The sequence below is a fragment of the Anarhichas minor genome, unplaced genomic scaffold (genome assembly GCF_050575085.1).
Source record: "Anarhichas minor isolate MPS153535 unplaced genomic scaffold, ASM5057508v1 ptg000046l, whole genome shotgun sequence".
NCBI classification, from domain to species: domain Eukaryota; kingdom Metazoa; phylum Chordata; class Actinopteri; order Perciformes; family Anarhichadidae; genus Anarhichas; species Anarhichas minor.
In genome coordinates, this window is record NW_027466492.1 from 18928 (window position 1) to 45199 (window position 26272).

At 44.0% G+C, this 26272-nt stretch overlaps 1 protein-coding gene across 1 annotated transcript; it reads left to right on the forward strand.

The window, feature by feature from the left end:
• On the forward strand, positions 1-26272 carry LOC142971501 (RNA-binding protein Nova-1-like). Its single transcript, XM_076112055.1, has 2 exons — positions 1-155; positions 16093-26272. The coding sequence occupies exons 1-2, from the start codon at positions 75-77 to the stop codon at positions 17107-17109; spliced, it is 1098 nt and encodes a 365-aa protein (XP_075968170.1). The 5' UTR covers positions 1-74; the 3' UTR covers positions 17110-26272.

Here is a 26272-nt window from a genome sequence, read left to right on the forward strand (position 1 = left end):
GCGTGTGTCTGATCCAGGGGACGGTGGAGGCGCTGAACGGCGTCCACGACTTCATCGCTGAGAAGGTGAGGGAGATGCCTCAGAGCACCCAGAAGACAGAGCCGGTCAGCATCCTGCAGCCACAGACCACCGTCAACCCCGACCGCGTCAAACAGGTCAGTCCTGACTGTTTCCTTCTATTCTAACTCCAGGAAAACCCAGAGCAACTCAGGCTCTCCGTGTGTGTGTGTGTGTGTGTGTGTGTGTGTGTGTGTGTGTGTGTGTGTGTGTGTGTGTGTCTGTTAGTTGTTTGCGTGTGCCAGCTCTCTGCTTTCGGCTCAAGGGGTGTGTGAGGAAGAGGAGGGAGCGAAGTGTTTGTCTTCGGAGCGTCAAACCGTGCGCGTTGCTGTGGTCGAGCTGTGATTTTCTGTGTGAGTGAAACTGAATGAGGCGGGAAAAAAAAAAGAAGACAAATGGCATGCAGACGTATAAACAGATGAGGGGGGGGGGGGGGAGGAGTGAGAAATGAAGGGGAAAGGAGCATCAGGGAGATAATAATGTAAAGAAGGAGAAAGGTGAAGATCGGAGAGAAAAGGAATAGAGAGTGTGGAGAGATGACATCCACTCAGACGGGATGCAGTGTGAACATATAAACTCCCCATGTGGTGTGAACTGTAGGGTGCCCCACACACACACACACCTAGACATCCACCCGCCAACTGGGAATAGTTTCCCGCTGAGGGAGGAAGTGTGTCCTGATCACTCCATCTCTCTCTCTCTTTGTAACAATCGGGCTCGTGCAGGAATTTCCTCTTCTTTCTGTTCGTTTTCGCGATTTGTTCTCTTTCTGTTTGTACCCGTTGACGTTTTCTTATTTTTGCACTTCGCTCTCTTACCTAGATAAGAAAAAAAACATCTTGTTTTTTTTTTTTTAATTGGACGAACATAAAGAAAACGCATGAATATTATAGAGTCACATTAGATCGTTACATGTTTCAGAGTCATTATAATGTTTGGATTATTAAAGAAATACTATTGGTCCAATGATCCCAATCAAGACAATAAAAACTCTTGATGTATTGCATGAATTCAGATTCTGAATGGCTTTCATACTGCTCTTCGATGCTTTTTGATTTTAAAATCACATTTTACTTTGTTTAAATTCATTCAACAGAACCTTGATTTCACTTCTGCTGAAGGCCTTTTTTCTCTTACCGCCTAATTTTGGTTGCATCTCTAGAATTTGTACCTGTGAAGCTTTCTCATCCCTTCACGTGTTATTATATGGAAAGTAGCTGCTAATCATTAAACTAAAAACATGCTCAGAAAACCCCCCACGCGTCATGTTTCAGCTGTTCACAAAGAAACTGACAGCAGAAACTGACAGCAGAAACTTCCGAAGAACGATTTCACAAAGTTTGGTGTTTGCGTATAGAAACAGTTCACAGGAAGCTCACCCCGCTGCTGATTGTACAGCCAAATCTGAGCGCCAATACCAGCCTTGTAATGCGGGACAATTAGTGCGGCCATCGATTATGATCCGTTTAAGTGATTATCATCGTTCTCTCTTCATGATTGCTCCCTATTGATTAGTCAGGTCTGGCATTGTTTCCAGCTATTGACTGTTCAGGCTTGCCAGACGACGCAGTCGACCAGGGCTTGTGGGCACGCACACACACGCACACACACACACAGATAGGCCTACACATACTCACCCACACTCGACCCTCCGGCCCACACACACTCTGCAGAGTTGAACTCAAACAGGCTTGTTGAGGCTCATGCAGATAACAGTATTGTATTGTTTGCACAGACTGTGTCTTGCTTGTTCTAATTGTAATGCTGGGATGGTGAAGGACTACTTATTCAATACATGCATGTGCACACCTGGATATCACACCTGTAGGTAATTGTTTAGCATCTCCTTGGGAATCCCGTTCATCCCTTAAGTGTTGGATGTGATGTTGTTGAGGCCAGGTCTCTGTGCACGTCTGTCAGGTTGGGTTTTTTCCCCACACCAAACTCAGGTTGTAGTTGCCATGCAACCAGTGGGGAGTCCAGGAAGTCACTGCTCAGAGAAAGACAATACTGCAGCACATACACTCCCGTAACATGGCGAAGTGATGTGTGGGATGTCACAGTGGGAACATTTTCCCTCCTGTTAATATATTTGACAACACCAGTGTTACTGATGACACAGATATTCGTTGATAGCGGTTTATATCTGTAGAGTGCTGACTTTAGATACTCCTCTTGCTTTTGTTTAGCCGAGGGTTACGAGCTGTGCCTATGATTATGAAGGTAATATTGTAATAACACTGAGGCTCAGTAGTCTGAACCAAAACAGCAAACTCTATTGCTCCCATTACAGGTTTACTCATTACGTTCTTACCTTTCACAATAAATGCCCTAAGACACAAATATGCTGCATCATCGCCTACCAGAGGGAATTTAAATTCATTTTCGCTAAGCGACAACGCAACGAAATAGCTCACACTTTGAACAAAACGAATGCTTAGCTTTGGGTTTAAATCGGAAGTATTAACAAATAGGCGCTTTTGCTTTTGGCTTCGACCCCAAATCCTTCGCCATCGTCTTGACAGTCAACTCTCGTGACGTGAAATCTGACGCTGTGACTCTTCTGCTGCTGAATGTGGCTGAAACTTTTATTATTGTATTGTCCATCGTCTAAGTATTGATGACGGCCTAGTGTTTTTTAAATTAGAGCAGAGTTTTATTTATTTGATGAGTGTGGGGCTGGCGGGCAAGAATAATGGGTTTATATCCGAACATCGCGTAACATGTGACTCGACAAATCAGTTTATGTACAGATTTAACAGATGAGCAATAAGACTAGTTGTTTCTTTTCCTTTCTTAGTGCTAAGCCAACCAGCCGGTCGCAGTAGCTTCACATTTTAGTGTACAGGCATGAGACTGATGTCAATCTTTTCATTTAATTTTCCGCCCACAAGTGAATATGTGCAGATGTGCAAAATAAAAAGGGGGAAGACTCTCTTTTAACAAAACTAAAAGTAGCAGACCCGATATGTGTTCTCTGTTCGTATCGTGTGCATCGTGAGCGTCTGAGCCCGAGGCTGACTGACAGTTGAGAAATACTGTTTTGGACGAGGCGAGCAGCCGCAGGGAGACAAGCAGGCTAATAGCTGCTGATATTTAGACACTTATAATAGAGGGAGAATCCCCCTGTCGCTCTTTAGGCTATTTATACCACAGCGGAGAGGCGACTAAATGGATTTGTGCAGCAATTTGAAGACACACAGATACACACATGTTCCCACACACACACACACAGAAAGAAAGCCCCAGACCAAAATAACAGATGCCCCGACCTTTCAAAGACAGTTCACTCAGCCGAGCATCGTTCACAACCCAAAGGACCTGATTTAAAGTTTTGTTAAGATGTCACATGCATTCTGAGGAAACAGAAGAATGTTTATAAAGTGATCCACGACTATATGAGCACGCTGTATTTGAGGTAATAGCGCATCAACATTTTTGCTCTCAATTGTGAAAAGATAAATAATAATATCATTGCGACAGGGTAATACAGTGTGAAATATGTTCCTTCTATCTTATGGTGAAATATAAGGAAAACATTATGATCATAAACATATTTAAATGCGCTACCTTAAAAAAGTAACTATTGTGTCTGAATTAAAAGTATTTTGTTCAAGTGCTTTTGTTTTCCGACAGACAATTTATTAGCACAGAATTATGGAAGAATATATGAGAAAAAACGACCAATGCAAAATATTTTTTTATTATAAACTGTACCGAATTAACAACTAAAAAAAGCAAAATGTACTTTGTTTGTAGTCACCACAAAGTGTAATCAGAGTACTGTAAGTAACACATTACTCCCAAGACACTCGCTCAGTCACATATAGATTTAAGGTCAGTGGGCTGTGGGTAAGCTGAGAAGTCTTGGTATTTAAAAGCATGGCTGTCATTGTGGAAACCCACAAACACAAACTCACTTTGATCTGATGAATGGAGCTCTGTCATACACACGACAAGTGTGCCCATGAAAGATGAACTGGTGTTCTGTGCGGTTCGGCCGTCGATTGTCTGCTATTCTGGGGTTGTGGATAAAATGTCTTCCCCTTCTTCTTCTTCTTGTCAAGAGTGCGGCTGTTGTAGCATGTGGTGTTGGCCTCACTGGTTAACCCCAGGGAACTGGGCGAGAGAGAGAGAGAGAGAGAGAGAGAGAGAGAGAGAGAGTAGAGATGTTCAAAAGGGCACTTATAATGTTGAGGAAAAAGACGAAGAGAACTGGGGAGAGGGTGTGGAGTTAAATGACATAGAGACAGAGAGGAGGACAAAAGCCAGAGAACAAGAGTCCGGGCTGAGTGGGTGACTGAGAGCTGCCGGGCTGTCGGAGGACGACGCCGCTCTTCAGGGCCGCATAACAGGACAGCGGAGCAGATTTATGGGCTGAATGAATTCTTCTACCGGGTCTAATGAGGGCTGACGTGACATATCGAAGAGAATTTATTGAGAGATTTCACCACTTTTATTGGTCTGTGGTTGCTTTTGTTTCCGCCCCTCCGAGAATGCTCTTGTAAAACATCATCACATCACCGCAGCACGCTCTCATGTTACAGTTTTAATAAGATATTCATAGTTTGAGAAAGGTGATAAGTGCTCTCGCAAAGACAATTTGGTTGATGCACAAAATGCTGACAAATGATTTGTTGTGTTCATTGTTATTGTGATATAGTGACAGAAGCTTAAGCAGGAAATAACGAATTCAATATATCGTTTTCTTTTTATTTGCTTTTTTAGCAAATTTGGAAATGTTTTCAGATCCTCTAATGGCCACCAGATGCTGACTTTGTTTAAACTAGTCTATAAAAATATAGTTATTTTTCACACACAAAAAAAATAGGGTGTATCTAATATAACTTAGATACACACGGGCGGGGCTACCTTGTGATTGACAGGTCACTACCACGGCGTTGTCCGGTCAGGGAGTTGTGTGTGTTCTCGTCTTTCAACTTTAACCCATTGAGAGTGTGTTTTCACTTCATAAAAGTTAATTGTAACATTTTGGACGCCTTATTCAGCGTACTGTTCTTAGCTCCACCCTCTTGGGTCACCTCCGGTTCCAGAAAAACAAGATGGCAGCCAAATTGCCAAAATCGAGGCTTCAAAATCCTAGTCCACAAACCAATGGGTGACGTCACGGTGGCTACGTCTACTTCTTATTAAGTATATGCACCAGGTCCAGGTTTTAGGTTTGAGGTAACTAGGCTAGTTTGTGACCATGCGTGTTTACGTTCCGTTGTTTTGGTGTCCTGTAAAGAAGAAAAGCAGCGCACACCATCAGTGATCAGCCGAAGCACTCAGACCTCCCTCTCTGTGTTTATGTGTAATGTAGTGAAGCATCACCTACTTACTGCATCAATATTGTATTCATGTTGGCAGTAAAACACTCTCTCGTCTGTTATTGTTGCACTATGGTGTTTTGGAAGTGAGCTGCAGAGCCGAAGCTGTCTCCCCTGTGAGATCAGCTGTAAATGGCTTGTGGTTTTGTTGTGTTATTAATATTCTGGGGCTATTTTTGGCCCGTGCTGCCTTTTATTCAGACTGAAAACGGCGAACACGTACATACTTTAGCGTTTACGCTCATCGCCTCTAGTCTGTCTGTTTTTCCTGGCCGCTCCCTCCGACCACTTCCTGCAGGAGAGAGGGGGCATTTCCGGTGAACTTTCACCTCCAACGCGAACATCTGTTTCCTACTTCCTGTTATTGTCTTCCCTGCACAGGAAGTTGGCCACAAATGTCAGGAAAACGTAGAGTCTGGCTCACTTTGTCTCAGATGCTGAAGAAGTGGGAGTGTAGGACGGTGAGGGAGAAATAGCTCAGCTTCAGCCAAAGAAATTGTCAAACAGATGAGCTCTGTGTTGTCGTTGTTGTTGTTGTTGATCAGTGAATGAATACAAGAAGAAGGTTGGAGTTTGATAGCTTTTAATTGAATATGAATCCTTTCAAATCCCTTATCAAATCCATTTGGGTTTAGCTCTCAACATAAACTAAAGTCATAAATACCACTCAGACAAATTACTGCAGTAATCTGCAGTAGTCACAGGTATTTATCGACTCCAGTTCCGATCGGCAGTGACGGAAACATGACACCCGGGTGGAAGTGCTCTTTTGCGATGCTATGAGACACGCGTTGCAGTGAAAATGTAGTGAATAAAATCAAAAAGATATTTGGACAATTATTAAAATATATGAATGTACAAAACATAAATTTAATATGCGCCCCTCAAGCCACCAAACTCCAGCCAGAAAAACAGTTTTTTTTAACTTTGTCGGACTTTGTTGATTGTCAGAAAACACACGTCATTCAAAGTCCACAGAAACAAAACAAACCCTGTCCAAACCGTTTTCATTGGTCCAACAATCACCATCTCTTGTTTGAGAGCTTAAAAGAGAAACTGAATAAGTAACAGATTTTTTTTTTTAAACGAGGTAACCGTAAGTAAGTCTGTTCTGTTCCGTTGTATTGTCAGAATTTTACACTCCAGAGCAGACTTTTACAGTATGCTGCCGTCTTACGTAACATTTTATCTTCCAGTCAGTCTGATTTGCAGTCTCTGCCACACCACTGAGTCAGCAAAATAAAACTCTCTCTCTCTCTCTCTCTCTCTCTCTCTCTCTCTCTCTCTCTCTCTCTCTCTCTCTCTCTCTCTCTCTCTCTCTCTCTCTCTCTCTCTCTCATCTGCTCCAAACTGTCATGATTGAGTGTCTGCATTACATTATCTCTGCTGTTATTCATATTTTACTGCTCTACACATGTGAACACCACGCACAGAAAAGACATTTTGCATTCTTTCTCCCTTCCTGTCACTTTTATTTTCCTTTTGTATTTTCATGTTGCTCTGTTTTGCTTTTGTTGTGTCTTTATTAAGGACATATTTATGATGGCGTATAAGGGCCAGTACATTTACAAGAGACAAAATCACAAATGTATGAGAACATAACAACTGTTCATGCTGACATCGGTATGCACTGTACTTGTACTATCTTCATGTTAGCAAGGTTAAAGTCCTGAAAGATACATTAATACGTTTTCTTTCACGTTGTTTTTTATGTGTTCTTTCATGAACATAAATCAGTACCAATATAATATATGTTGCACTCTGTGGCTCACGTTAGCGCAGTTTCTTACTGGTGTTAAGCTAATGCCCTTCGCTTCCTGTCATTAACATGTGATTGTTCCAATAGTCACAATACATCATGTTTACTTAAAAAAAAGGAAATATTTCTAGATTTATTGTACATCAATTTAAAGTCTGCAGTCTGACATGTTTGGTATCTGTGGAAACTTTGGGGCCAGTGGGTTTGAACAAGTCTTGGCTGCACACTGCATGTAATGATTGAGCCAGCAGAGGGTCCAGCCAGTTAAAGGAAACACACACACACACACACACACACACACAATTTACTAGTTTCCCAAGAAAAGTGACTCAGAATAGTGTCAACTGGCAGTCGTTAAATGATGCAGTCATTTTCATTTACAAATCAGGAGCATTTTTAACGAGTCAAGCGGTTGTAATATGAATTATTGAACTATACAAATATTTAGTTGTCTTGCTGTTGAACTCTTCTTCAGCGACTTACTTTGTCTATTTTTTATTTTTACACCTATTAAGGCAAGAAAATCACATAGAGTGAAATAATGTGACTTCATGTATGTGTGTTCCTCTACAAGTATGTGATGACAAGTGTAATGTTCTCAGGAGAGGACAATCTGATCAGGAGATCAATCAAACTGCAACATTAAAGGACAAAAGCCAGCTCGAACCCTCCCCGCTACATATTGAACATATCGCATGCGTCCATGTCTGTACTGTTTGCATACCAGGGACAAAAAAATGCCCTCAAAAATCGTTGCGAAGAAGTCAGAAAACAAAGTCCTGAAATCTTTGTGTGTGCACACTAGAACATGTGTGGGCAGCGTTTCATTTTTGTAAGTGCAGTGTCGTATGCTTCGGCAAAGCAAACCGTAACGTCAACAAGGAGGACCGCCAAGTGAGCTCCAGGAGGGTTGTTAAAAGGGAGCGCTGGCACACGGGGCCCAGGGGTGGCTGATGAGCCCAGGTGTTGCCATTTTCACTGATGAGCCTCTGCCACGCCCACCTCCAGTGTGAGTACTGGTGCCTGTGGCCGTGTGTGTGTGTGTGTGTGTGTGCGCCCTTTGGTTCTCGAATACAAAGTTAACCCTATGTCGCTGTCAGTCATTGTACCCCGGCTCTTCTGTCCTGCAGTTATTTTTAACCTGGTGGCTGGAGGATGAAAGGAGAAAGACGGCGAGAGAGACGGAAAAAGAGGGATGACAGGGTGATGGGAGGGAGAGACAGAGAGAGAGAGAGAGAGGCGACTAAGCCTGTGGATCAGGAGGAGGCAGATTAAGCTAAAGTCCCCTGCTTAAGACTTCAAAGTTCAAACCCCTGCAGCCTCAACAGTTGTTCGCTCTCCTCCACTCTGTCTGTGTGTGTGTGTGTGTGTGTGTGTGTGTGTGTGTGTGTGTGTGCACGTACATCTCAAAGTGTGTGTGTGTGTGGATTGTTTAGCTTTGCGTGTGTGGGATTGTAAGCACCTTTGTGTGAGGGAATTGTGAATTAGTGTTTCTCTTCGTTTGCATCTATGCTTGTATGTGTGTGTGTGTGTGTGTGTGTGTTTTGGCCTCCAATGACAACACTGACAGACGACCTTGTGACCTGGAGGGAACGCGACGCGACACAACATTTGGACGAGGACACGATTCGTCATCACCTCCATGACAGCTCTGTGATATATGGAGATGGAGGAAGAGAGGAAGGAAGGAAAGATGGAGGGATTACGGTGTGATGAGAGATGAAGAAAAGGGAAAGCAAAAAGAGAGAGAGAAATGGAGGGAGGAGATTAAACTTTCAGGAAGCAGTTATGGGCTTTAGTTCTCAACACCAGAGTTTATTCAAATGTATGACCACTCTTAATGTATTAGTATGGAACAGGTTACACATATGGGATTTAAACGGAGGTTAAGCTGCTTTGACCGATTAGAAAACAATTTTTTTAGATTTTTTCAGACACCGTGACAGAATATATTCTGTGACAGAATTACTCTTTGGGATGGGATGATGCACAAACAAAATATTGTAATGAAAAAAATAACACAGCCCTGATTTAAACTCATGAAATTACTTTTTAGCTCATGGCGGCCATATTTTAAAACTAGTCTGGTGAATAAGCTTTTAGAGAAAACTCTTGAGAGTGTTTACCAATAAAACTGAACGATTTATCATGTCGAACGCCATCAATTATTCAACTAATTCATTTTGGTTGCCGTTTTATCGCACAACGTCTTCACCGATGAAACAATTCCAGCTTCTCCGTCGGCACTCCGAAGGTTTAATTATTATTCTATTAGTATACAGAGAGGAGAAACGCAAGGGTGGCAGCGGGCTGGAGCTATGTGTTAATACGTCTGCGCCTCAAGGTTATACCCTGACAAACTACCGTAACATACCCTGTGTGTGTGTGTGTGTGTGTGTAGGTGTGTGTGTGTGTGTGTGCGTGCACGTGCCGTCATGGTTAACAGTTTACTTGTTTCCTCATTTGTTAAATGAGATATTATTCTCTCCGATTTCCATGCTTCGGTGACCTCAGCACCCCGTTCGCTTATCACTACTACTTGTCTACACACACACACCGATACACACAATACATATACACGTTTACAGATAAACAAAATGACATGCATTGTTTGAAGAAACAAAGCAAACATTTGCTCCTTCTGCCTCGCTGTCTCTCAGCTTAAAGGCCGTGAGGAGAAAACAACAAGAGTATATATACTAGAATTTAAAAAATTGATCCAACTGACAAATCCTGCCCGGTGTTGCCAACTCTTTTCCAACGGAAGTAGCCAGCAGCAGCAAAAGTTGCTAAATCTAGTGACAGCAGCCATTTTGACACGTCAGCAATGCGAGGAAAACACAGTTGTGTTTAATAGCATCAATTATGGCCCCGTTCCATCTGGTGCGTCAGGCTGGCTCAAGGTAATGGCTACATAGAATGGGACCTTAATTAATTGCATTAATTACACCTGTGTTTACCCTGCTATGTGTTGAAATGGCTGCTGTTAAAAGTGTTTATAAGAGCACATCCTTCAGGAAGAATGAAATAATTGGACAGCTTATTACCTTCCTGCGAGTGCAACACATACCTTGTTCTTTATTTTCAATTATTGCGGTTGGGATGTGAAGAAAATGAGTTGTTGTTTTTCTCCCCCACTTTCTTTTTTATTTTTAAACAACAAAACCACATATCAGGAAATCAACATACAAAAATGGTCAAATTAAACATGAAAGATTTTCTTGGAATGTTGTATCAGCACAAACACACATATCCTTGACAAAGTAAAAAAAAAAATAATAATAATAAAATACAATCAATTAAAAAAGGTTTTTGAAGAAGATTTGCAACATCAACATGTTAATTCAACATGCAACATTTTCAAATGTTGTCTTCACTTTGCCGCCTGTAGTTGCAACGGTTGCTTCGCAGCATGACGACAGTAAAGAAATACGTGAGAGGGCAAAGTAGGCGAGTTGGAGGCCTTCTAAAACCGGTGTGGATCACAATCATTGTCTTGTGACAAAAGCTTTTCTTTTGCTTGTTATTCTTATTTTGTATTTGCTCAATGCGGTTGTCTTTTCTACAGACAGAGGAGAGAGTGAGACAGGGAGGTAGAGACGTTTTATTTTTTGTAGGAAACATCCAGTCACAATTCCGCTGAGCCGGGCAGCGGAGCTAAATGGAGCCGTTAAGATGACGTCGAGGAATTATGAACAGAGTGGTATTAAAGCATGATGGTTCATTGGACAAAAGAGACGGGTGCAAGGGTCTGCGTCTCAGTCTGCTGAGTGCAGAGGGGAAGGTCACGGAAGATGAGGAATTACACTTTACTTGATGACGACAAGCAGCCGCGCCATGTCTTGAACTTGAATTCGCTGCACGGCTGCGACTGGTTAAAGGTGGATTCGGGCTCCTGTTACCTGCTGCCACTGACGGCGCCCCAAACCCAAGAGCGTGGCAGGTGAGCCTCGTCAGGTCATAACGAGCACAGCCAGCCACGAGGGCCAGCTGGATGTTAACGAGCCGCGGGCCTAAAGAAGCATCAGTCTGGGTTTCAGTGTGCCACTCAACTGTTGTTTCAGAGTCCGGTCCAGTAGAAATCACTGAATGTTGTTGGCCTTTCTGGTTATTGTCACCTCAAAGTATGAACTACTACCATTTTGACAGTTTTGGCATTCACAAACCGCCAACAGTTAAACCTTTGAACTTTTTCCAAATTGCTCCCCGAATCCAATCGCCCCGCTCTGCCGTCGGCATCGATTTGGACTTATCTGCTAAGCTGCCGTATACCTGCTGAAGTCAACACTTTACCGCTCCCCCGCTCCTTCGCAGCGTTTGCCGTGAGTGTATTCATGAACAGGAGATCGGCTTTGACCCTCAACCTAAACCCCCGGCAGCAACAGGACGTTCTAGTCAGCAGCTGGATCTCCTCTCCTCTGTGGAAAAAGTTTCTCCCAACAGGTATAAAGCTCTTCAAGGGGAGGAAAAAATAAATAAAACAAAAAAGATGAGAAAATGTAGAAAGAAAAAAAATTCACAAAACAGCGTTAAAGCAAGAAGCTGAAGGGGAAAAAAGAAACATGAAAGAGCCGTCACTGTAGGGGCGATATCCTGAACGCTGCCAACTGTCACATAATCGTCTTCTGTGCAGCGGCTATGCAGAAAGGTGCTGGGAGCAGAGGATTGTGGGTAGGTGGGAGGCTGGCTGGCTGGCTGAGTCGGCCATTAGAGCGAGCAGAACCAACAGCGTCAGCTGAATAAAACCAGGGCGAAGATGATGATTTTCAGAATAAACTGCACTTCAGATTGTGTGTTTGTGTGGGAGTGTGTGTGTGTGTTTTGACCTTGTACCAAGAGGTTTATAAGCTTTTAGACTCTGCAAAATAAAATTACATAGAACGACAGTGAAGCGACAATATGGAGGAAAAGAAAGCGGAGCAGGCGGAGGAGGAGGAGGAAGAAGAAGAGTGGAGGCAAATGGAGAAGCTCATTAGCAGAGAATCAGTTTGGATTTTAAAGACGGCAGATCATTAGGGCCAGGAGGGATCAGACATCACTGTACACCACTGTTTATCCTCCCACCAACACTGTGTGTGTGTGTGTGTGTGTGTGTGTGTGTGTGTGTGTGTGTGTGTGTGTGTGTGTGTGTGTGTGTGTGTGAGAGAATGTTTCAGTGCAGAGGATGAAAGGGTTCATGGGTAAAAAAATCTTTTCAGCTTCCTCCCTCGCCCTCTTTTTCTCTCCCTCGCCGCCTGTCACTTATTTCTTTTATCCCTCTTCTCCATTTTTACCTCCCGCCGCCCGCTCCTCTCCTTCGCTCCGGAAAAAGCAACAACCTCCCTGAAAATATTGCCACTCGAAGGAGAAAAAATTATCGCGCTGGAAAATTCTCATACGTAAAAAAGCAGACCTCAGCCAGAGAGATCAAAACCTCTGAACCGTCGAAAAGCTCAAACAGCTGTACTCGTTTCTACATCTTCCTCCGTGGACGTGTTTTAAAAAAAAAAAAATGATTAATTTAAACATCACGAAGATTTTTTTTGAACACTTCTTTCCAATAAACTTTTCTCATAAACTCTTTCCCAATTAACTGCTGCGTTAAAATCAGTGTCCAATCCAGTTCAGAGGGCTGGATTGATGATTTCAAATGGTGATGATTTGGCTTAACTTCTCTTTGAATGAATAGATTGCATTCACTATTAAAGGGTTTGGTTTGCACATTTTTATCAGTGCGGTGTCATGTAATGCGCAACGGGGAGCACGCTGGTCAGTTTGGTTATTTCCCATGTGACGTTGGAGTACATGTGCTTAGTGTTTTCTAGTATTAAGGCGACTTGTTAGCACTCCGCTCCGCTCATTAATCTACGCGGGACGGCAGATTGTGGCCTGAGTCTCTGACCGCAGCGGGACGCGAACAGACGCGTTGGTGCGGGCCTCGACAGTAACAACTCGAATCAATAGGAACGGACGACAAACTGCCACTCGTTCGTGAAGAGCAAATGAATGAACAGAGGGGGGAAATTGCACCTGTTAGTCCCGCAGACCGACACGCTGGCGCCTCGCAAACAAACACTCACATGGGAAAGATAATTCTCTAATATTCGACTCGAAGCAGCAGGACGTGAGCCTTTGACGGCGTCCTCTGGTTTTGAAGTCTCTCGTATCGTCGGCTCCTTCCTCCACGCCTCTTGCTCGGTTTTCCTATTTCTATGCAAATTCATCTTCCGCCTCGCGGTTGCACAGAGCGAGCCGTGGAATGCGGCGTGGCAATGAACCACTGGCTGCATCGAGGCTGCCGCCACGCAGATGTAGTTCAGCTCCAAACTGCAGCAAACAGGGAGAGGGAGGACAAAGGAGAGGGTGAGACAGGGAGGGAATTGGAATGGCCTTCGCATTTCTTTGCTTTTGTAAGTTGAATTGATCCGTCTCTCTTTGGATTTTTCTTCGCTTCTTTTATTTCTCTCTGCGTGGAAAAACAGAAAACAAAGAAAAACACAGTTATCCTTTCTCTCAGTTCATTGAATCGATCACCCTCTCTCTTTCATTCTATCGTCTTCTTTTCTTTATCAAGGCTTTTTTTTTGTTTTCATCCCTTCAGCCCTCCCTCCCTCCTGTTTCTGCAGCCCACACTCTCATCTCCTCTGCTCCCGATGTGAATATTCGACGTTCAGACAGCAGATCCAGCAGCGGCGGTTCTGCTCTGAGAGTGGGATCGATTCTAAAGAGGAGAGAGCGTGGCACTCATGCACGCACCCGCTTTTGTTTGCGATGGCAGCTAACGTGCTGCAGAAGTCGATAACATCTCCTACAGGTGTCCCTGTTTGTGAATAAGCACTTTGCAGAAAACACTTCCTGTCGTTTTTGTTTGCACCGAAGAGCAAAGTAACAGAAGTTGAGTCTCACACTTTTCTCTCGTGCGTTTCCATTCAAAGTGATGCTGCCATGATGTATGTGGAGCTCGGTGATGCGTCACCCACTGCTTACGTCAACGGTGCCTTGGTTCTTGGTCCTCTGTTCACTCAGACCTCAGATCAGACCTCCAGACATCAGATGGGGGAAATATATAGACGTTTAGGTTCACTTCATCCTTCAACGGGCAAAACTGCAGTCTCTTGTATTGAGTCTGTGCTAATTGTTTCACACGTTTGTTCAGCTAATTCGGCTTCACTCAAAATTATGTCAACTCATTTTGGAGTGTCGTGATGCAATGCACGGAAAAGTGTGCACCATTACAACAATATTTAGTATTTTGTAAACTAAAAGTATACATGAACACTTAAACATGTTGCCATAATCAATTCATTGATTCATTGTTTTTCGATATACAAGCACTGTAGGTCTACTGTGTATCAATGTTCCAATGTTAATAAAAGCATCATGTCCAAATGTCCGGCTACATATGATGTTAAATACGATGAACAAGAGTATAAAAACAATAATACATCATTCGTACACGCAAGTATGTGAAACGAAATGTACTGCACTGTTTTTGGAGAGTGCGTGTCTATATGTGTACGTGTGTACGTGTGTGTGTGTGTGTGTGTGTGTGTGTGTGTGTGTGTGTGTGTCATCGCCTCACTCCTTTTCACTACCCTTTGAATGCTGGAGCTGTGTTTCCATGGCAACGCTGACCCCTGGGAGTCAATGTTATTTTTTTCACACAAGTAGCCTCTTTAGAATTCCTCCCTCTCTCTCTCTCATCCTTCCCTCCCTCCCTCTCTCTCTCATCCTTACCTCCCTCTCTCTCTCTCTCTCTCTCTCTCTCTCTTACTCATCCATCCTTCCCTCCCACTCTATGTACCTCTCTCTACCTCTTCATCACCTGCTCTCTCACCAACATGCACATCATCTCTTTCTCTCCATTATGTACCAAAGATATTAGTTATGTGTTCAGGTAGTAGAAAACACTGCGCACTCCATAATGTTGTATGTCTAACTCAGATTTTCTCCTTCAGGACATCGTCTCACACACACACACACACACACACACACACACACACACACACACAAACTCACTGGTGTGAAATTGTTTCTTTTCTTTTTCAGGCTGGTCTCATCCAGCATTCGTAGCTATACCTACGGGGGAAAAAGCGCAATAATTTGTAGATATGCCAAAAAAAAATCTCCGTATGTAATCCATGTAATCATGAACGAGGAAGTATAAAGACTGGTTGGGGGGAGGGGGGGAGTGGATGGGTCCAACAAACCGCAAACGGCGATCTTTCAGTCAGGAGACTACTGTTCACTCGCCATGTAAAACGAGAAGTCAATTTGATTTATTTGTCACGTAACTTGCATACTTCAGTAATGGCACTTCCTTAGTTATTTTAACCCAAACGACCATTTTTTCCGAAACATAACTACGTCTTTTGTTGCCTAATCCTAAATATTTACCGATCTTCTCCGAAACCTAATTAAGTATTTCACGATCCTTTCTCAAACCTGGCTAAGTATTTTACGATCTTTTTCTGAACCTAACCAAGTAGTTTAGTAGCCTAAAACTAACTGTGTTTTTTCCTGTGAAGACGGGAGTTTATTTTTAAAAGAACGTATGCATGTTTTGAGGAGAAACTGACATTTGTTGCTTTACTTTCTTAGGAAAACACACGAACAATTTGTAACTTTTTGTGAGGGAATCATACGAACCACTGTATAAGGATACATTGCTTTTTTTGTCCCTCTCTGTTAAACATACGTAGTGTAGACAACATTAGAGAACAGCTCTCTGTAACACTGACTTTCTGCTCCTTCGACATCTTCCCTTCCTTTAGTTGATGTAAATATCCGATTAATAAAGGAACACATCTTTTACTTGTATCTCTCTGTTCAGGTAATTCCATGTGTTGCACAGAGGCTGGTTTATATTTTGAACTATTGCTGGATTATAATAAAACATCTGTTAGAAAGCAATAACCACATTTTTTTCTTTCTCTTTTTCTCTGACCTCCCCGTCCCTCCCACCAGGCCAAGCTGATCGTCCCCAACAGTACGGCGGGGCTGATCATCGGCAAAGGTGGTGCGACAGTCAAAGCGGTGATGGAGCAGTCCGGGGCGTGGGTCCAGCTATCCCAAAAGCCCGAGGGCATCAACCTGCAGGAGCGTGTGGTCACCATCAGCGGGGAGCCGGAGCAGAACCGCAAAGCCGTGGAGATCATTGTCCAGAAGATCCAGGAGGACCCACAGAGCTCCTCCTGCCTCAACATCTCCTACTCCAACATCACAGGGCCCGTCGCCAACTCCAACCCTACCGGCTCCCCGTACGCCAACTCGACAGAGGTTATGCCATCTGCGGCAGCCGCCGCGGCAGCCACGGCTTCCTCTCTGCTCGGCCAGGCCAGCCTAGCTGGGGTGGGGGCCTTCCCGACCACTATGTCCAGCTTCTCAGGCAACGACCTGCTGACCATCACCTCCGCCCTCAACACCCTGGCCAGCTACGGCTACAACACCAACTCCCTGGGCCTGGGGCTGAATCCCGCTGCAGCCTCAGGGGTGTTAGCAGCTGTAGCGGCTAATGCTAACCCGGCAGCAGCTGCTGCGGCTAATTTGTTAGCATCCTATGCCAGCGATGCATCCGGCGGCATAGGTCACCCAGGCGGTCTCGGAGGCTTTACCCTGGGATCCCTGGCTGCCGCAGGGGCCACCAATGGCTACTTAAGCGCTGCGTCGCCCCTGGTAGCGTCATCTCTAATGGCCACAGAGAAGCTAGTAGAAGGAGCAAAGGAAGTGGTCGAGATCGCCGTGCCAGAAAACCTGGTAGGAGCCATCCTGGGGAAAGGAGGGAAGACGCTAGTGGAGTACCAGGAGCTGACCGGCGCCAGGATCCAGATCTCCAAGAAAGGCGAGTTCATCCCTGGAACTCGGAACAGGAAGGTGACCATCACGGGTTCCCAGGCCGCCACGCAGGCTGCACAGTACCTGATCAGCCAGCGAATCACCTACGAGCAGGGGGTACGTGCCACCAACCCACAGAAGTTGGGCTAAATCTGACAGCCAATGAGAAACGAGGAGGAAAAGAGGAAAAAAAAGAGTGGGGGCTTGGGGGAGGAGTATAAAAAGAAGTGAGAGTGAGAACGGAAAAAAGGAGAGGAGAGCAAGAATGTCAGAAGGAATCGTCCGCGCTGTTTTCTTCTGCGTGTTTTCAGTATTCTCTATTAAAAAAAAAAATTTTTTGACGCGAAGCAAAAATGTGCTGAGAAGACGAGGAGGGAGAGGAGTTATCACGCTGAAAAACCAAGAAAAAAATTGTGTAACATGTAAATAAGGTTTTATTACTTAACGTCTTGACCTTTCGGGATTTTTTATTGTTTTGTTTCATTGTTTTATTGTTTGGTTTCGTAAATTAAGCTGTCTGTTTGTTTGTGTATTGTGTGGACAAAGCTGAATGCCATGTAGACAGGCCGACTGCCTGAGAGGCTACAGGAAGACGGGGGGAGGGAGGGAAGGGCACGGGTGCAGATAGGTGGGGGGGGGTTGCATTTAAAGGGTACAACCCTCCACCCCCGCACCCCCAACCCTAAATCCCTTATGGAAACAACCCTTACCCCTCCCTCCCCCTGCAGCCCACACCCGTCCCCCTCCTGTCGGGTTTTTGTTTTCCTTCTAGTTTTGATTTGCCCCTTGCCCCGCCCCCTCTCTCACTACTTGCCCACCCCTCCAATTCCCCACCCCACCATCCCTTTTACAAGGGTTTTATAATGAGCAAGACTGCAAACTTAAGCCTGGTGTGTAAAGGAAGAAACGTCCTCAAATCCCCCCCGACCCCTCTTATTTGCCTCCCCCCAACTATGATCTCCCCTCCCCCCTCCTGCCCTCTCTCTTGGAGACGAAGGAAGGGGCGAAGTGAAATTGGGGAAGGGTGTGGGACGGAGGGGCGAGAATCAGCTGGACGTTCCTTCATTTGCACACCACCCCCTGTGCACCCTGTGATGTATCCCACAAGCAGTGCAGCGCGGTGGGGGCGTTACAGCACATAGCGCCCCCCACACCCCCCACATACACACACACACACATACACACACACCTTACGCACCCCTAGCAGCCCTAGTGTTTGAGATAGAATGCCGAGGCGCACGCTGATGACCTCACGTAGTGCGAAACCGACGAGAGTGATACTGTGCAAGCTGCGGCAAACACACGGGATCCACAGCATTTCTTTGCAGTCTGCTGTGATAATTCTGTTAACGAGATTGTCATGATTTATTAGGAATCATCGCCATCGTCATTATTTATTAATGAGTTCACCCATGAAAAAAAGCTCAGTTGTTTTTTCTTTTTTTTCTTTTTTTTATCTGTGAATTCAGGTTGACATGAATGTAAATGAGACTTTTTGATTTGAATCTTTTGTTTTAATTTAAGTCGATTGAAGATGAATAGTAATGTTACATAGTGTAATATATGTCTTATTTAAGTCCAGTAAGCCACCCCAGGCATTAATATCATTACAGTGAAGGATTACCTTATACATACATATCTATATAGATATATATCTATATCTATACAGATATCTATATAGATATCTGTATATATATAGATATCCAGTCAAAGAGCAGAACAGGGAACGCACACACACGCACTGAAACAAAACATAACGATGCCATATTTGGTGCTAGAAAAGGGAATTCACCATATCTTATGATGCAGACTGCAGTACGACCTCTAGATTAGCAATAGAATACCTGTAAGCCACACACACCACAGGCTGCAGTGCAGCGTCTACATTCACGGCTATATTAACCCTAAAACACCTGGGTCATCACACTTGGCTATCCTCGCTCGTACTCCGAAACACTGCTGTTGTGTCTGAATCTGTAGGCAAAATGTCCCGTTACAGTTTTGCCTACAGTGTAACCGAAATGAGACTCAGACGAGCTACTCAGCCTGTGGTCTTCCATGAAACCATTTAGATAAACCCAAAACCACAGACTACAACAAGCAAGAGCACTTAAGACTCACAACGTACTGCTACTACTGAGACAAATGCAAACATTGAGAAAGAGGAAACACTGAAGCACGACATTGTTCGTGTGGGGTCCACTGCTACATCTGCAAGCCTCACGAGTAGATTTTGCTATTTGAGGACAGCGTGCATATCGGTAAAGGAGATAAATAGGCTCACTGGTCTTCGCCCTTATCAAACAACCGTCCGACTGCCGACGAGGCAAAAGGGCAGACATGAGAGATTTTCAACACACGTCCAGGGAGTTGAGCTCGTTTCCGCCTCTGGCAAACCGCAGGTCACCCACGGCAACAGGTGTACTGCCCACTGTAGACCCAGGAGGCTGCTGGAGATGCTGTCTTTTCTTTGATTGTTTGAACTCTTTTTTTGTGTCGTGTTATTATTTGATTTTTTTACAATCGGAGTACACTGAATTTTTGTCTTAATGCACTGTGAAGCGAGGGAGCGGTTCTCTCTGCCCACGAGGTCAGGGATGTGTGCTGTACAGACAGCATCGCGATCGGATGTATTTTTTTGTGTGGTATGGGGGGAAAAACAAAACACATATATGAAATATATGTAGAATGCATATGAAGAACTTCACCAGAAATGTACGTCATATCTGAATACTGAAAGAGACTAGGTCGATGAAGAGGATATCAATCAATTGAGTTGACGGGTCGAGATCTATTAGATTCCACTCACACCTGTTGTTTCAGAGAATACTTTTTGTAATCAGAGGGCAGGATGTTGGGGGGAGTGTTAGGAGTCCAGCAGCAGATTAAAGAGACTGGAAGAAATTATAAAAAATTCACTTTTCTATCGCAGCTGTGTCTTTTTCATAAACAGTTGGAATTGGTAATGCACTGTACATCCCAACGGGCAAATCCCTGGACACGTGTTTAAGTGTGACGGAATGTAAAAATGACAAGTAATGAGGAGGGGGTGCATTTGATTTATTGACCTAAACAGCCCCGGTGAGGGGAAGGAACTCCTCTTAAGATTAAGAAAAAAACTCTTTCGAAACCAATCCGACCCAAAGTCCTCCACTGTGCTACCGAATGTGTCACTCTCTGTTGGAGCGCCAGTGAAGGTTTATCTCCGCAGCTTGGTAAGGAGGCTTCTTTACTCCCATCTAACACCATCCACACTCTCCTCACCCTCCCCTCCCCCTCACCCGTCCCCCCAGTCCTCAAGCGCACTCCCATCCTGACACCCCCTCTACCTCCTATCACATCGCTCCATGGGTGACTATGTCTGGTGTGACGATCAAATGCATGTCTGCTGCTTGCCCTGACGAGAAAAAGAAAAAAACGCTACCGATCGCGTTTCTCTTCTCTTTGCCTCCTCGGGGGAGAGGGGGGGCCGACGCGCCCCCCGCCAGGAAAACCACCACACCTGCAGAGGGAGTCGTAGTCGAGGCCCGCACACACATAGAAACATACACATATCGTGAGGGAATACTTTGTCATTGGCGGGGTTTGACTGGATTTATGTTTGATATTTTGTAGACGAAAAACCTCATAAGACCATAGGGAGATAGTAGTTGTATTAGATGTAGCGTGCTTTTGTTTCGCTGTAGAACTGCACTGTGCTGGAAGCAGTTTGTTTGGTGCATGCTACGTCAGGTTTGAGCAGGTAGACTACATGCTTGATTTATCATATATCAAGCACAAATGGCAAGATTGTACTTTTTTAAAGGATTCGCTGCTTTTATCCGTCTGATATTGTAAATTGAATATGGTTTGGTTTGGGACTGTTCAGATGAAACCAGGAGTTAGTAGACTGTTCTGAGAACTTGTGATTTTTCACAATTTTCTGACATTTAATAGACTGAACTAATTTTCAGTCCAGCTAAATTTATATTTTGAGGATTCATTAAAGATGATTCCGCCATTCCAACGTTATGACCAGAGCATGAAAGTACTTTGGATACAGCACAGTGCATTCGCAGTGGAAAAACTGCATTGGAATTTCTGATGTAGGTGTCACTTGAGTTGATTAGTACTGGATGTGTTTCTTCTTCATCTCATTAATCAAACATTAGAATGATCGTTTTCGGTTTGTCTTTTAAAAAGCGGCCAATCTCTTTAGTCGTCTCGATGTTAGGGGACGGAGATCAAATGTGATCGAGTACTGGAAGCAATACACGTAGTGGCATGTTGTCCTGTCCTTTATCCTCTGTCTGCCGTTGGAGCTTTGGATTTAGATGTTGAATAGGTTTACACAAGTCATTTTCATTTTTTTTAAATTTGTGGGAAAATGCTGCTATTTAACAATTACCGATGTACTAAAAATACTAGGTGAAAACATATCGAAATCTGTCATTTAGCTGGAGAGGCTAGTCGCAAGCGGCAGTGTAATACAAGCTCTGTTATAAGCTGACGATAAGTTAATAATAGTGTAATTCTAACCTGAACAAGTTAAACCTGTGCCAAACTAGGTCTTTACAGAGTGTAAATGTGTCGATTTAAACCACATTAGACTAGAGGAGACATACTTTTATATTAAGAAAATGTGAAAAGTGCCAAATGAACCATATTTATGATTTACACGGGGAGGCAGTCGTCCACGTGACAGTTTTTAGGAGTCAGTATAGGAGTTTGTTTAAGGCCTCTCAGTTCCTGCCACAAGATGAGGGACCGCCATGTTAGTAAAAGTGTTCAGCCAGTCCTCCGGGAAGTACATTTCCCAGGATGCAACAGCACTGCGACTCTGGGGCTCGACAAATCAACATAGCGACAAGTTAGCATAATTATGCTAAAAAAAAATGTGACTTGATAGCATTCTTAAATACAGCCTTTTATAGTTACGATGAAAATGTATTTTGTGGAAATAGATGTTATCTTTTTTGCACGTCTATATTGCATGATATCAAAGTGAAACGTGGACAAAAAAATGGAGAAAAACAAAAAAACAGAAGTGACAAAAAAATAAATTAGGCAGTGTGTGTCATTCATTTTTCGACAAATCTTTGCATGCCGATAAGGGTAGAGCATTTTGATATTGTTTTACACGCGTTCAAATGTTTGTTGTTTGAGTCCCGGTCCACCGGCCGACGATGAACAAAATGTTTGACCGTGACGTCACAACGAAATGAGTAGTTTGTCGTTGTCCAGCCATCCTCGACGGGATATGAATAAAAACTCTCGAACAAACATAAGACTATTTTGCTACTTGCCGAGCGAGCTTGTACTGAAAAGTTCTCAGTTGCTGCCTAACCTTAAGACAGAAAAAAAAAAGAAAAAAAAATCTCATTTCAACGTAAGACTCAGATTGTTCAGGAATGTACTCACCTCTGCATAAATTTGCATATCACTCCTCTGACCATTGACGTGCAGTAGAGGCTTACGTGTGTTCTCGTGTGTGTATTTTTGTGTATTCTAACATTACTAACCCTCGACGCACTGTGTCGAGCTCTCAGTATGTTGTCCTTTTTTAATCCCCCCCACCTCACCTCACCCCCCGCTCCACGCTCTGAGCTCTGGCTTGTCTTCTTCGCATTGATATGCACCTTATTGACCTAAAATATGACATGGAGCATCTGCAGCCGCCCCGCCCCCCAGTGTATTTCAACGGGAGAGATTCGTAAAAGTGTGTGAGACAAAGGGAGGTTAACACTCCCATCACTCACCTCCGAATCCCCCCCCCCCTTCCCCCTTTGCTGCAGAATTTGGGACAGATTGTGTTTTCATTCCCTCATTATGCAATCCAAAGCTCTGATCTCAGGGAGAGAAACAATGCTGAACATTACCAGTGTGTTTTCTCTCTTTCTTTCTCTTTCTATTTTCCAAACTCAGTTCAATTAGATGCTTAATTGGCTTCAACGTCAAAAAAAAAAAAAAAACAGAGACAGAAATTATGCCAAAGTCCGTCCACCTCGCTCACTATCTCTCTCTCTCTCTCTCTCTCTCTCTCTCTCTCTCTCTCTTTCTCATTCCTTATTATGCAACCAGAGTATTTCCAGTGTGGTCATGTTTTGTATCCTGACAGATGTTGTCATTGGAGATGGCCCGCTTCCTATTAAACTCCCCCAAAAAGAAAAAATAAAGGAAAAAAGATTCCATTCCTGCTCCATGTTTGCACTAAACTCTGCTGTTACTGTGCATGGCAGGCCGAGCCGAGGTTGGGGGGGAGGGGTCAGTGTGCGAGGCTACTGTAGATGTGTGTCCTTACTGTTAGCTGTTTTTTTATCCAGTGGTGTATTTAGACGTGCATGCTCCTCCCTCTCTCTCTCTCTCTCTCTCTCTCTCTCTCTCTCTCTCTCTCTCTCTCGCTGTCTGCTCCGTAGGCTCCGTGCTCGTGGTTGTCTGTGTGTGCAACGTATAGCCGGCTAGTCATTTTTTATATTGTAATGTGTAGAGGAATGCAAACTTAATTTCCACCTGGTCGCCAGGTGACCTCATCGCTTCTCAGTGGGTGTGGCTCTCCGACATAGTCCTCAGATTTGTTTTGATTCTTTTTTTTTTGCCCCTCCACCTCCACCTCCACCGCCACCTCCACAAACTCAAACCCACTCTCACCCACACCCACCACTGACCTCTTCAAACACCCTTCTAAGACATATGGGACCCCCCCCCCCCCCCCCCCCCGCTCTTTTCCCTTTTCCACCCCACCTCCCCCCGACTCGGGCCCCATCGAAGCACCAGCAACTGTAGACTGCATTTGTCATATCACTGTTTTTCTGTTCACTTCTACTCGTTCGCTGTTGATTTTTTTTTTCTGGTTTTTTGATTTGTACTGTATGCTCTGTCTAACCTAGACCAGTTTTTTTTAACAAAAATGCCATTTTCTGTGTGTAGCCTGTTTACCCCCTCCCACACACAAACACACACACTCTCTTCCATGCCCTCTTTTTTGCACTTTCACTGCCCACTCCTCCTCCTTCAGCCCAAACATACACACACTTTCCTCCTCCTGCCTCCCACGAGTCTCTTCTCTCGAGTGCCAAAATAGAACAGAGAGGAAAAAAAACAAAACAAACCAACAACAACAACAACAACAACTACCATTCCAAGCGTTTCTTTGAGTTGTTCTTGTGTGTCGGACATCCATCCTTGGAAGCACCCATGAAGCCAGCATGCTCCGCCCTCATAACATGATGTCGCTCATGACGCCTCAACTGAACAGCACCTTTTGACCCCCACCACCACCACCACCACTCCTCCTCCTCCTCCTCCTCCTCCTCCTCCTCACCACCCCCCACAGAGCTAAACCCGACAAGGATTAACCCCTCTGCAGGTTGGCTACCTACCTACTGCCCCGCCTCTCAACCTACCTTAAAAAAAAAAAAAAAAGCCCTACCGCTCATGCCAGCTGCTTTCCTAATTCTGTCATCTCTTCAGCCTGTGGGACTCCATTGATTGTGTGCCATAGTGTTGGGGGCACCTTTCACTCTCCTCACCTCTCCCTCTTTCTACCCCTCCCAAACCCTCACCCTCTCTCTCTCTCTCTCTTTCTATCCCCCCTTCTCTCGCTCTCGCTCCATTTGATTTTTCTCGATGGGAAAGATTCAAAAAACTCCATTTTCTAATGATGATTTTTTTTTTGTTGTTGTTTAACATCAAAACCACGCACGCCGACACACGCACCGCCCACCTCCCCCCTACTCCGCGCGGCGGTGCGGGGAGCGTTTCCGCACCGCCAGCTGCGCAGCCATCCTCTGTCTTCTTGAACTTTTTTGAACTTTCACCCCCTCATGAACTTTATTGACCTCCTTCTTCCGCCTCCTATACCCCAACCCCCCCCCCCTCTGTGTTCATCCAACTGTTTGGACGATAACTCTCCATTCCATCCCCAAAACCTCTCTCTGAGACTGTGCAATGCTAGCTGATATGATTGGATTTTTTTTTTTGTTTGTTTGTTTGTTGCTCATCATTGGGGACAATTCTCTGAGATATAGGTCGAAAAAGAACAAACAAAAAAAAACATACAAAAGGAAGGGAAAAAAAGAAGTACTGCAGACAAACAAAAAGAAAAAAAAACACTAAACAATTGTTTCTCCACAATTTCTTTCTCTCTCACTGTAAATATTTTTGTCAGATTTTTTTTGTCGAGCTGTAAAGAGAGAAGTGTTGAGCAGAAAGGGGCCGGCAGCATAAAGAGGTACTAGTGGACGCGGTAGACGGTCATCACACTCCTCATCCTCTGTATCTGATAGTTAGGTCTGCCTGTATAATCGGCTATAGTTCTACTGTGTTAACCTGTGCTGTTGTTATTAGTGTTGATTTACCTACTGTATTCGCTGTGTAGCGTCCATGTTGGCTAGCAAACTCTTTAGATTCCTGTGCTCACCGAACAATAATGACTAACCTTGAGAAGTAGTCCCGAGCCATTCTCAACGTAGGCTTGTTTTTTGTGCATTTGTTGGTGTTTTCCTAACAGTGAGTTGTAGTGGCGCTCATATCTTTTCATCATCAAGCCGTAGTTGTTGAAAATGCTTGGTCGTGTTAGACATATCATCGTGGAAAAAAAATGGCTCGACTCGGCTCCTCCAGGTTGGAGAAAAAAAACAGGGAGGTGGACAGAACAAAATAAAGAATTAATTAAGCTCCTCCCGGGCTACAAAACGAGGAAGCTGAGCTGCTAACCTTTGTGCAATACAGTCCTAGTTTACATAACTTAGAATGATAGTTTAGAGAGGGTTTACCTCTGCAGGTGCCACTCAACCATCTGCCTGCAGAGCTAACACTCGTGGCATATCTCCACATTTCGCCAGTGCATCTGAGACATTTTTGAAAGTATTATAGTGACCTGCCTGAGATTAGACGCCACCATTTCATCGCATCGCTCTGAGCTCCACTCTTGATTTATGCTGCCTGCCCCATTGACCTGAGGACACCACATGAGCTATTTATTTCTCAGACTATTATTATTATTATTATTATACTATTAATAAATAACGAGAAAAAAGGGAACGACTGGAAAAAGGTGAATTAATATTAGTATTGTTTTGTTTTTTTATTTTTTTAGTATTTTAGTGGTTGCTTTTAACAACATTCATTAACTGACTTAAAGAGTATTGAATATTTAATGTAATTGTAGCATTGTGTTTGTAAAGAGAAAAAAACCCTAGTGAGTTGTGTTTCTTGACTTGTGGATTACCAGTGAAGTGGGCAATCTAGTGCTAATATATATGAGGTCTTTTTTTTAAGGATTCTTATTTTGCGACAGCAACAGCAGTCATTATAAATGTTCATTTTAGCATCA

Excerpts from the sequence above, each read along its gene's own strand:
- LOC142971501 (XM_076112055.1), top strand. The coding sequence starts at position 75 with ATGCCTCAGAGCACCCAGAAGACAGAGCCGGTCAGCATCCTGCAGCCA. Across the intron at positions 156-16,092 it reads ACCCCGACCGCGTCAAACAG|GCCAAGCTGATCGTCCCCAA; the intron begins GTCAGTCCTGAC and ends CCCTCCCACCAG.